Genomic DNA, 12,199 nt, shown 5'->3' on the forward strand with positions numbered 1-12,199 from the left:
GATCTCTTTCAGGTTACCTCGTCTATACAAGCTGTAGTCTACCTGCGTGCTCCTGCCTTCGCTCTTATAAGTTACCTTATGTTCCTGTCTTTTCTGGAAAAGCGTTCACTGCAACTATTTCCATCCTTTTTGCAAAACCTACCACCATCTGTCCCTCTGTGTTCCTATCCTGTATACCAAATCTGCCCATCACTTCTTTATCCCCCCTATTTTCTGCACCAACATGCCCATTGAATTCTGCGCCAATTACCACTCTCTCATCTCTGGGGATATTCTGCATCACTTCATCTAGCTCATTCCAGAACTTCTCCTTCTCCTCAAACTCACATCCCATCTGTGGGGCATAGCCACTTACAGCATTGAGCATCACATCTTCAATTTCCAGTTTCAGACTCATAAGTCGATCTGACATTCTTTTCACCTCCAGAACATTCCTAACAAACTCCTCCTTCAAGATAACTCCTACTCCATTTCTCTTCCTGTCAGTACCAAGATGTACAACTTAAAGCCTGCTCCTAAGTGGCTGGCCTTACTACCTTTCCACCTGGTCTCCTGAACACACAGTATATCCACCTTCTTTCTCTGCATCATGTCAACCAGCTCTACACCTTTTCCTGTCATTGTCCCAATATTCAAAGTCCCTACTCTCAAGCTACCCTCTGCATTTATCCGGGCTTGTGAGTGGCTCAGGGAGACACTGGCTACTGCTGCCCTGACACTGCATTAATGTTTACACTCTTCTACCAGCACATATCCTAATGCACGGCAGATGGCAAAGTAGGCATTTCACTGTACAGGGAAACTCCCTTCTACACTGTACATGTGACAATAAACACTTTGAATCTTGCTGGTCCTGACAGCCCACCACTGGTTAAAAGGATAATTTCATGGGGTTGTAACTTTCAAACTACTCAAATTGCTGTGTCTTTTTCAGTGACATACGTACTTTCAGTTTTCCACTTTGCCCACTGATAACTTGTGTGCTTGGTTCTACTGCCATCCTGCTTTATCCATCCATCCATCCATCCATCCATCCATCCATCCATCAGCTGGAGTCGGGTCGCGGGGGCAGCAGCTGGAGCTGTGAGGCCCAGACCTCCCCCTCCCTCACCACATGGTCCAGCTCCTTTGGGGGGATCCCACGGTGTTCCCAGGCCAGCCTAGAGCCATAGTCTCTCCAGCATGTCCTGGGTCTTCCCTGTGGTCTCCTCCCAGATGGACATGCCCGGAATGCCTCCCCCAAGAGGCGGCCAGGAGGCATCCTGACCAGATGCTCAAGCCAACTCATCTTATTCCACTCTATGCAAAGGAGCAGCGGCTCAACTGTGAGTTCCTCCCGGATGACCGAACTTCTCACCCTATCGCTTAGGGAGAGTCCACCCTTTCCACCCTTTGGAAAAACTCATTTTGGACGGTTGTATTGTTCTTTCGGTCACTAACCACAGCTTGTGACCATAGGTGAGACTGGGAACGTAGATCGATCAGTAAATTGAGAGCTTCGCCTTTTGGCTCAGCTCCCTCTAACACATGACAGGCTGGTACAGAGTCCGTGTCACTGCAGACGCCACACCGATCTGCCTGTTGATCTCCCGCTTCATCCATCCCTCACTCATGAACAAGACCCTAAGATACTTGAAGTCCTCTATTTGAGGCTGGACCTTTTCCCCGAACTGGAGTGGGTATTCCACCCATTTCCGGTTGAGCACCATGGTCTCAGATTTGGAGGTGCGCTTCACACTTGGCTGTGAACCGCTCCAGTGAGAGCTGCAGATCATGGCCTGATGAAGTCAAAAGAGCCGCATCCTCTGCAAAAAGAAGAGACTCGATCCTGCGGCTGCCAAACTGGATCCCCTCAACGCACTAGCTGCACCTAGAAATAATGTCCATAAAAATTATGAACAGAATTGGTCAGAAACAGAAGGGCAGCCCTGGCGGAGTCCACTGTTTCACGGCCAGAACGAAAACCACACTGCTCGTCCTGGATCCGAGGTTCAATGATCAGGCGGACCTTCCTCTCTAGCACCACTGTATAGACCTTACCAGGGAGACTGAGGAGTGTGATCCCCCTGTAGCTGTAGCACATCCTGGAAATAGGTGTGTCTGCTCCAGAGTCCCCCAGCTCTATTTCCTCATTGGAAAGCGTTTCAAAGTTGTTGAGGACGTCTCAGAAGTATTCCTGCCACCGATCTACATCAATCTTGAATTGAGGTCAACAGCACCCCACTATCACTGTACACAGTGTTGACAGAGCATTGCTCCCCCCTCCTGGGCTACCATATCATATATCTCCTCGACGCCCACTGGAAGTTCTTCTCCATGGTCTCCCCGAACTCTTCACACTCCCACCGAAGCCGCTTGACCTGCCGGTACCTGTCAACTTCCCCTGAATTCCCACAGGTCAGAGAGGCCGGATAGGACTCCTTCTTCAGTTTGATGCTATCCCTCACCACTGGGGTCATCCAGCAGATTTGAGGGTTGCTGCCCTGAAAGGTGCCGTCCGCCTTACGTCCGCAGCTTTGGTCCGCCACCTCAACAATAGAAGCATGGCCCATTCAGACACAATGTCCCCCGCCTCTGGTTATTGCTCTGCCGGAGGTGGGAGTTAAAACTCCTTCTGACAGGGGACTCTACCAGACGTTCCCAGCAGACCCTCATGTTATGTTTGGGTCTGCCAGGTCTGGCCTAAAGTGTGTTGGTGCCAAGTGCACATAGCGAGACCTTAATGCCTGAACGGTGTGTTTGTTATGGACAATCCGTGACGAGCACAGAAGTCCAATAACAAGACACCACTCAGGTAATGTTCGGGGGGGCCGTTTATCCCAAACAGCCATTCCAAGTCACACTGTCATTGCCCATGTGAACGTTGAAGTCTCCCCGTAGAACGAGGTAGTCCCCAGAAGGTGGGCTCTTTAGCACCCCCTCCAGGGACCCCAAGAATGGTGGGTAAACTGAACTGTTGTTGGATTCATAGCCACAAACAACAGTCAGAACCCGTCCCCCCACACCGGAGGCTGAGGGGGGTTACCCTCTCGTTCACCAGGTTGAACCTCAATGTGCAGGAGTCGAGTCGGGGGGGAATAAATATGTCCACACCTGCCTGGTGCCTCTCACTGGGAGCAACTCCCAAATAAAAGAATCCAGCCTCTCTCGAGAGGCCTGGTTAAAGACCCCATGCTGTGCGTCGAGGTGCGTCCAACTATATCTAGTCAGAATCTCTCAGCCTCATGCACCAGCTTGGGCTCCATCCCCGCCAGAGAGTTAGCATTCCATTTCCCAAGAGCCAGCTTTTGCAGCCGAGGCTCACACTGCATCCAACCCCTTTGGCCCTTCCTGTGGGTGGTGAGCCCAGGGGAAGAGGGACCCATGTTGATCCTTCAGGCTGTGGCTGGCCGAACCCCATAGGTGAAGGCAAAGCCACCAGATGCTTGCCATTGAGCCCCGCCACCGGGCCTGGCTCCAGGTAGGGGCCCCATTGACACATGTCCGGCCAAGGAAAAACTAGCTCTAATGTTTGTCTTCTTCATGAGGGTCTTCTGAGGCATGCTTTGTCTGGTCCCTCACCTTGGACCTGTTTGCCTTGGGTGACTCTTCCAGGGGCATAAACCCCCCGACAACATAGCTCCCAGGATCACGAGTACGCGCAAACCCCTCAACCATAGTAAGGTGGCATCTCTGTGTCGATCCACTGATGACCACTTACCCTTTTGTAGCTCAGTGGTAGAGCGTATGCTTTGCATGTATAAGGTCCTGGGTTCAATCCTTGGCATCTCCACCTTAAGTTGCTTTGGATAAAAGTGTCTGCCAAATGACTGTATTCTCTGCTGGTGTCTTTCCCAACTGCCATTGGGTGAGCACATATACAGACGGACAACCATTCACACATCTGGCTACTTTTCCAAATTTCTTCCAATTAACCTGCTGCACTGCATGTCTTGCTACATGTTCACCATGCTGCCCCCAGTTTCATGTGAGGTAGACAACTTAAGTCTGTCAAATGAACATGTAGAATAAAGACTTCTGTTTTTTCTCTTTATAGTTGAACATGATTCGCATGCTATTAAAAGGAGCTGCACAACCAAGTGGCCACCAGAGTGGTCAACACTCCGGAGGGACTTCAATATATTCAATATGTGAACACACGAATACGACCCTTATAAAACAAATATGTAGAAATTAACGACATATTACCTATTATTTGGTAAATATATATATATATATATATATATATATATATGTTTCTGTCAAAACATTTGTGAGAAATTTTTGCGTACATTTCAGAAATGCCTTTTTTAACCTGCTAGAAAAGACAGATCAATCAACAATAAAATGCTTTAAAATAAGAAAAAAAAAGCTGAATAACCACCAAAAATGCATGGAAATGTTAAAATATCAACTCTGTTAAATCAAAACTGTGACAGTGATTGATAATGCAGGGAGGAGGCTGGGGGGGGCTGCCGTTCCCTCATGGCCGCTAGAGGGCGCCCACGCCCGTATTTCCTCCGGCAGCAGCCGCTCAGGTGCCTCCACAGACACGACGCTCCCACGGCTTTTGATCCCGAACTCTTCCCGCTACTCCGCTCCCCTCATTTCATGGAAATACGTTTATATTTATCCAATAGAAAATGCATTTGTAGCATCTTTTCCATTAAAACACACCAACAAACAAACAAACCTGCATCAGATAACCCATTGAAAGCTCCAATTATCGTTAGCGTGCGGCGGGACATCCACCCTCTAGCCGTCAGTCCCGCCTCCTCCCGCCCATCTCCGCTACGATTGGCTCCTGCCTCGGAGCCGCTCCACGCAGGCGCGGTCCTATTGGTCCGCCGAGACGCCACTCGTCGGTGGGACCCGCCCGGGTCCGGGCTGCGGGCAGCAGAAACGGAGCGTGGTGTCTCCACTCCGGTCTTCAGTGCGTCTAGCGGCGGAGCGGTGCGCGCCTTTTTCTCTGTGGATCCTGTCAGTGCATCAGCGGCGGCGCGCACGACTCGTGCATTCGTAGTGCCGGGATACGGGCTACTTTCTCTCTTTGTCTCTCTTTTTTGAACCGACTATCGGGGACGTTTTCGTTGGTGTTTGGGTCGATCCGGTCCCTGATGGTCACCGACACCGAGAGGCCGGAGACATGTGGAACTATCCGGTGAAAGTGCGGCGCGTCCCGTTCGTGTGTCTCTTCCTCCTGACGCTGCGGATCGAGGTGAGAACTTTTGACTTTTTTTTTTCCTCACTTCTAATGTAATCTCCTGCGGGTTACCTTTTTTTTATCCTTTTTTTTTTTTGGAAAGAGGATTGAATTCCGGGCTTTAATTGAGTTGCTTGTTCGTCCGGAATCATGTGATGCGGAGAATCTCAGAAGGCAGCGCTGCCCTTCAGGGGAGGGGGTGGAGGGGCGGAAATTAGATTAGCATCTTTTTAACTTGAGAAAAAGCGAATGCCAGTGTGAGCTGGACATTTTTGTCGCCAAGCCGAAATAACCCGGCCCCAGGGAGCGGGCCCAGCTCTGGCTGCTGGTTCGAGACGCATGTACTTTTTTACCTGGATTCTTTGGGTTCCTTTTCTGCAGCTAAGTCACATCCTTTTTTTTGTCTGATAAAGAGTGACGATTACTTTTTTGCAAGTAAATTGGTCACAAAATGTTCTGTGTATTTTTTTTTTCTCCACTCAGAAAAACCTCGGGGCCACAGCGACGCTTTAGTCCGGTTCTAAATCTCCGTGCCCTCAAAACTGAAGACAAAAATCGCATTCTGTCGCCTTCCGGTTTCTCGGTGACTCGTTGACCTTCCAGCATGTAGCCCGGAAGCCCGTCTCTAGATGCTTGCGATAATGAAGTTTGTCGATTATTTTCCGCCGCATCCTTCCTCATTGATGGACATCCGGTTCCTCTACAATCGTGGCCCCCCAATTGCGACTCCCTGAACTGGGCCCCCTCAGTTGGATGCCGTTTTTCTATAGAAGGGGTTCCACATTGATACACTATTCTCACTATTAAAAAAAAAAAATCATATACCTTTTAAAATCCCACACCAGACACGCCACGCGTGTCCCCTCCCCTCCCCCAACCCCCGATTTCTCGCAGATTTCCAGCTTTTTATGAAGCGTAACGCCTCATTTCGGCCCTCCCTCCTTCCCTCTCCAGGTGTCTCGGTCCACCGGGTACTTCGAGCTGCAGCTGCTGTCCGTGGAGAACCCCCGGGGCCAGCTGCTCAACGGCGACTGCTGCGACGCGGCGCGCAGCGCGGCGGAGGGCCATTGCGGCGCCGACGAGTGCGACACTTACGTGCGTGTGTGCTTGAAGGAATACCAGACTGAGGTGATGACCACCAAGCCGTGCACTTACGGCTCGGAAACGACCCAGGTTATCGGTGGGAATAGTTTCGACTTCCGGAACGGACAGCGGGACGGGAGGATCAGCATCCCCTTCAATTTCGCCTGGCCGGTAAGTGGAGTTTTTTTTTATTCATTTTTTTATTTTATCTTATTTAAAATAAAAGAGAGAAAATGTTTCCAGTGAGACTTGATGTGCGGGTCACGTCCGTGCCTCTTATTTTGTGTGTGTGTGTGTGTGTGTGTGCGTGTTTGCGCAAGACGCGATCTCGTAGAACCGCAGGTGGATTTTTGCTGTGAGGAGGCGGTGTTTTGCGCAAGTTCGTACAAGCGCGAAGTCGCGCTTCCCGTGGCGCGGGTCTCGCGTGGACTCTGAAGGTGCTCGCCGGAAGTGGGTGAATGTGCAAAGCCACTGAACGTCCACCTTTTTCCGGTGGAGGGTCGGTTCCGCGTACTCAAACGCATGCACGCTTGAAATCGTGCATGTACGTGTCGTGGATCTCATCCAAACCCCGGCAACCTCGTGGAAAAGTAGGATTTTCAGATTATATTCCCGACCAAGAGTGGAGAACAAAGTGTCTCAACTTTGACTTTCTGTTCAAATCATTTCCCATCAACAGAGTTCCAAAATTGTTAATCAATGTCGTAAATTGGAAAATTAAAGAAAAAATACTTGAAATGTAGAAAATGACTTAGAAAGTAATGAGAATGGACATTTCAGTTTGTATGGACTAACCTATAGAAGAAAAATCTAAAAAAAAGACAGAGAATTGGCATTAAGTTAACTCAGAAATTAGCTGAAAATATTTGAACGGGAGACAAAAAACCCGCAGTAATCTGACCTTGAGAAATAGTTTTTCCAGATTACTGGTGATTAATGTTTCTTATTTTGGGAATCCGATCAGAACCAGACGGTTAATTTAAGTAGTTATGGTGGTTGTTGGCAGTTGTTATTTTATGGCGCCACTCTTTTCCAAAGGCAGATTAAAATCTTATCCCAGATTACATCAAATTTTCCCCTAGGAATCTTCACAGAAATTCTACTTTAGTCTGGGAGCATGGGCATAATTTGGGCCAAAAGTCAACAGGTCAGGATGAGAGAAGGTGATGGAGGTGATGTCACCGCCCAGTCTCTATGATGTTCTCTCACTTCCTGTCGTTGGCCCTCTGTTCTCTTCCCGATTTTGGTCGAATCTTATATCTGACTCGGTTTGTTAATCTGAGTGTTAGACTGTCACTCCTGGTCAGGAGGTTTGTCCTAGAAGCTGAGCCACATTACTTTTTCGTTCTTCCACCGACCCGTATCAGTATGTGAAAAGTTATTGATGGATGATTTTGCATGTTAAGGATCCAATCAGTTTGTTGCTTACATATAGTGTTGAGTTTGTTGTCCACGGCTGCACGTCAGAGTTGAAGAGAGGTTGACATTCAGTAGAACCAAGGTTGTGACATCTGTCAGCATCACAAAAACTTTTTGCAAAGCAAGTACTTTTGGTACATAAACCATATTTTTCTGTGAGGGTATTGATATACTTCGTTACCAAATATATGCTGATCATTTGTCAATAAGATACCTCATTTAAAGCAACATGAAGTTCCCTCCATAATCAACAGGGGGATTTTAGAAAAAACAAAAATGATTCTTTTAAAATATTAACAAATAAGTTGTGTGAAAAATTGACAAATGATTGTCAATGAGGTAAAAATTGAGGTAAATGATGCCTCATTTACAGCAACATGAAGTTCCCTCCAAAATCAACAGGGGTATTTTAGAAAAAAAAAACTAAAATGATCATTTTAATATATTAACAAAAAGATTGTGTGGAAAATTGACAAATGATATTGAAAAAAAAAACTCAAATCTACAATAGTTGAAATTAATCTAAAAATTAAACAGGAAATGATAGATCTCCCAGAAGTCTGTGCAGACTTAGAATAAATAAATAATGATCAATTTAAAAAAAAAAAACACTATATGAAACTAAAAATGTTAAATTGCAAAATAAATCTCCTAAAATGATAAGGGTGGAACAGAAAATAGTAGGAAATGACTGAAATTTGCTTAAATTAGCCGAAGACAATCTTCACAAAGTAAGAATAAAAAAAAAAAATATATACTGTAAATCTAAAAATGAAAAATTACTTTTTTGAAGAGGGAGGTTTCATTAGAAATAGCCAGACTCTTTTAAGGCTTAGATAAAAACCTCGGAGACTCGCATTGTACGACGACGTGACCTCGCCATTCATCACCCACCGTGGTCAGCTGTCAGCGGGTGGGTGGGTGGGTGGGGGAGTCGAAGTAGTAAGTCGGGGGCCCCGCAGGCAGATCGCGTTTCCACAGCAATGTGTGCGAGGCGGGTGGTGGGTATCGGTGTCACTAACGAGTCGCGGCGGAGGAAGATGGCGGGTCGAGTTCACGCTCCCTCCGTCACCGGGTCATTATTGTCTGGCCAGGCGTGTGTGGGGTTAGTATTTTCCACTATTCTCCAGAGAGTGGGATTGTTTGTGTGCGACTGAGGGTGTTAGCTACTCCAGAAAGGCTGTCAAGGGCGAAGCAGTCAGAGGCCTTTAAAGGGTGTCATCACATCTCACGTTGGGCTTCCTTGTTTGGTGTTTTGTGAGGTTGCATGTGTGTGTGTTGACCTACCTCTGCACCCATCAGGAATTAGATTGGTTAAAATGTTGTGAAAACACCTAAAAAATCAGCCAGAAATCATATGAAGAAAATCAAGTTAAAAGCCTTACTCTTGAATTTTGAGAGCTGAATTTAAAATTGTATCAAAGTATCAAGTAGAAATGAGACTGATCTCCAAACATCAAGGATCACTGCAAAATTGGCAGTGACCCTTTCAAAGTATATAAAAACAGTTAATCTGCAATAAAAGAGCTTAACTACAGTAAGAAACTATGTCAGAAATTCAATAAATTGCTAAAAACTGTACAGGAAAAGACTAAGTGCTTCACTTTATAATCTGCGACAAATCTAAAAACCAGCACAAAGAATGTTTCACAATAAAAGCACCAAAAAACAACAAACAAAAACAGAAATACCTTGCATGCTAAAACCAGCAAGAAATCCCCCTGAGATGTACTAAAAATGATCAGCAATAAATCTCCTGAGGACAGAACAACCCATAGAAAAAACACCCATAAAATATTCAAATCAATTCAATTTCCCAGAGATCGTCCAGAAAATCCATCAGACAAAAATCCTCTAAAAAAAAGCTTGAAAAAAAAAAAAAGATCATAGACACTCTGATTCTACTCCCGAGTCTCTTTCTTCCGGGGGCCGGGTCCCAGACGACGCGTATCGTCCGACGGGCGGCGTGCATTGGGCCCGTGGGGTCTGACTGCGTCCGTGTTGACGTATGTATCTGGGACACTTGTGAAGTGACTTCAGTAAAAAACCCTCCATTGTCCTCCGTCAGTCACGGCCCTCCGGCTGTTTGGGTCGCTGGCATCTTTTCCATGAAAGGGACGGGGGGGGAGGAAGTGGCTACCCTTTCAAAATAAAAAGCTCCGCCTGCTTGTCCCTCTGAGATTTTCTGTCACGAGGGAGGAATATTTTTAGGCCAAAGACTCTTCCCCTCCTTATTCTTCTTCGTCCTCTTCTTCCTCTCCTTCTTTTATCCCCTCCTTCTTCATCGTCTTAGTTTTCCTCTTCCTCTGAATGAGAGTGAAGCGAAAACAAACACACCCCCTGTCATGTCCTGGGGGGGTATTTTCAGTGTGACCCTGTCCCCCCCCCACCCCTCCAACAGTTTGGGATGAAGATGGCATTTCAGCCAGTTGGGAGATGCACTGGTAACCAGATTTGAAATTTAGGAACAATTGAAATCCAATGCAGAGGTCATGACCCTTAAAGAACCCCAATAAAAATATAATTATTATGTTATGGGTCAACTTGAATCTTATGTTTGGCAATATCTGTGTGATTTTTTTTTTTTTTTTTTCATAAATGATGATTTTTTTTTTTTCTTTGAATTCATTTTAATTGAGAAAATGTTACCACCTGGTAAGAGGAGCACATGAACCTGAGAATCAAAAAATTCAATAAATTAGATTAGCAGAAAGTCTTAAAAATAACTCTACAAAATACCTTGATGACTGAAAAAATAAATCAGCAAGAAATTCAAGAGGAAAAAAGAAAATTCTAAAAAAAAAGGCATTAAAATGACCTGGATACAAGTAAGGAATTATCTGGTTAAAAACAGCAGGAATTTCCACAAAAAAAAATCACCATCAGCATGAAATATTATCAAATATAATGAAAATCTGAAAGATAAGAAATGAGATGAAACCCACCAGAACAGCAGCAAGAAAGGTGTACAGCAAAGCAGAGAGAAGTCTTGAAATTTGGATCTTGTGATCAAGATGTTTAAAATTCTGTAAAAATATATGTAGAAAAACTAGCCGTAAATGACCAATATGAATAAAAAGAATGAAATAAAAACAGTGGTATGTTGCTGCAACCAATGCCAGACAGGAATGCCAAAAAAATCAGGAAAGAAATGAATACAGAACTAATAACAATAATAATCCGAGGAGCTGCTTCTCCCTGGCTGAAAGGGGCTTGAGTCATTTGCAGCCCCCCTCCTTCAGGAAGGAACCAGGCTTGTTGTTCGTGGCGGCGAACAAACAACTACCTGTGGAATTTTAGGAGGAGGTCCGACCGCACACTTTGGGAAGCAGGTTCAGGAAACATCTTGAACCAGGACTGACTACAGCCAAAATAATAATAATAAAATAAACAGCAGAATTTAGCAGCAACGAAAAAAAGTGAATTGGATTGAACTCGTGCCTTTAAGCAATTTTTTTTTACCTTTTAAAGGGTTTTACCTTAATGGTTCAGTCTCTTAAAATAAGCGTCGTTCCTTCAACTGGCTTCACTGTGGCCAGCAAAGGAAGAATTTCAGGGAAACATGTTTCCTGACTGTACACGTGACAATAAACTCTTTGAAACACTTTGACTCTTGAATCTTCAACTTGATGAATAAACAAAGGGCTTTTTCAAAGAGGAAGTTAGACGAAGTGGGAGTCAAGATACTCGAACCAATAATAGAAAAAAAAAAAGATCCCTTCAGTTCGATAGAAGTTTGTGTTCCTCTGAGCGTCTCTTGTAGAACATGCAAGAAATGACTGACAAAAAAAAGCGCAAGGAATCACGGAGATAATCCAGAAGAAATTAAATCTCAGTTGAGGAAATCAAGTAAAAACCAGCAGGACGTGACAGAGACAGTCTGCAAGAAATGACTGGATCACCGGAGGAAGTTGTATGGGGACCGGCAGGAAAGTACAAAATAAAATCTGTGGAAAAATGAGAAGAAATGATGATGTAAAAAAACTCAGCGGGAATCGAAAATTTGTGTTATTCAGTCACTCGTTTTTAACCTATGTGTCCATTGTCTGGTTTTGTGTGACTGGTGTGTGTGTACTGTCAGTTTGCTTCGTATCTATTTTGAGTGTTGTGTGTGTTAGACGACTGTTGTGTTCCCGTTCTTTACGTTTGTTGTGGTGTGTTGTGTTTCTTTCTCTGTGTGTGATCTGTGTCAGTTGGGCATCGGTTCTACTCCCGCCGAGTGTCAATTGAGTATATGTTGTGCATCATTTGTGTGTGTATGTGTGTGTGTGTGTGTGTGTGTGTGTGTGTGTGTCCAGTGTGCACCTCCAGTCAGCTGATCTGCTCACTGCCTGCTCTTTCCCACACTTTAGCAGCTCCCTGGTCATGTGACCTGATCCAGAACCAGAGTTTGAAATAGGTGCTCAGTGGGTGCTTGCTTCAGGCTTTCAAAATAAGAGACATCAATAACATAATAATAATAACAATAATAATAATAATAATGATAATACATGAGATTTGTATAGTGCTTTTCGT

At 45.3% G+C, this 12,199-nt stretch overlaps 1 protein-coding gene across 2 annotated transcripts in view; it reads left to right on the forward strand.

Annotated features, from left to right (window-relative positions):
* Positions 1 to 4,916: 4,916 nt before the first annotated feature.
* LOC147237594 (protein jagged-2-like) overlaps positions 4,917 to 12,199 on the forward strand; it is a 57,400-nt gene continuing 50,117 nt past the window's right edge. For both annotated transcript variants that reach the window (XM_086151646.1, XM_086151649.1), the window contains exons 1-2: positions 4,917 to 5,197; positions 6,137 to 6,436. In XM_086151646.1, coding sequence (XP_086007772.1) covers positions 5,126 to 5,197; positions 6,137 to 6,436 — 372 coding nt within the window. In that variant the 5' untranslated portion in view covers positions 4,917 to 5,125. The remainder of the gene's footprint in view (positions 5,198 to 6,136; positions 6,437 to 12,199) is intronic.

Source organism: Fistularia commersonii, chromosome 1 (assembly GCF_037954325.1).
Source record: "Fistularia commersonii isolate RoL2024-O1a breed Wild chromosome 1, RoL_Fcom_v1.0, whole genome shotgun sequence".
Classification (NCBI taxonomy): Eukaryota; Metazoa; Chordata; class Actinopteri; order Syngnathiformes; family Fistulariidae; genus Fistularia; species Fistularia commersonii.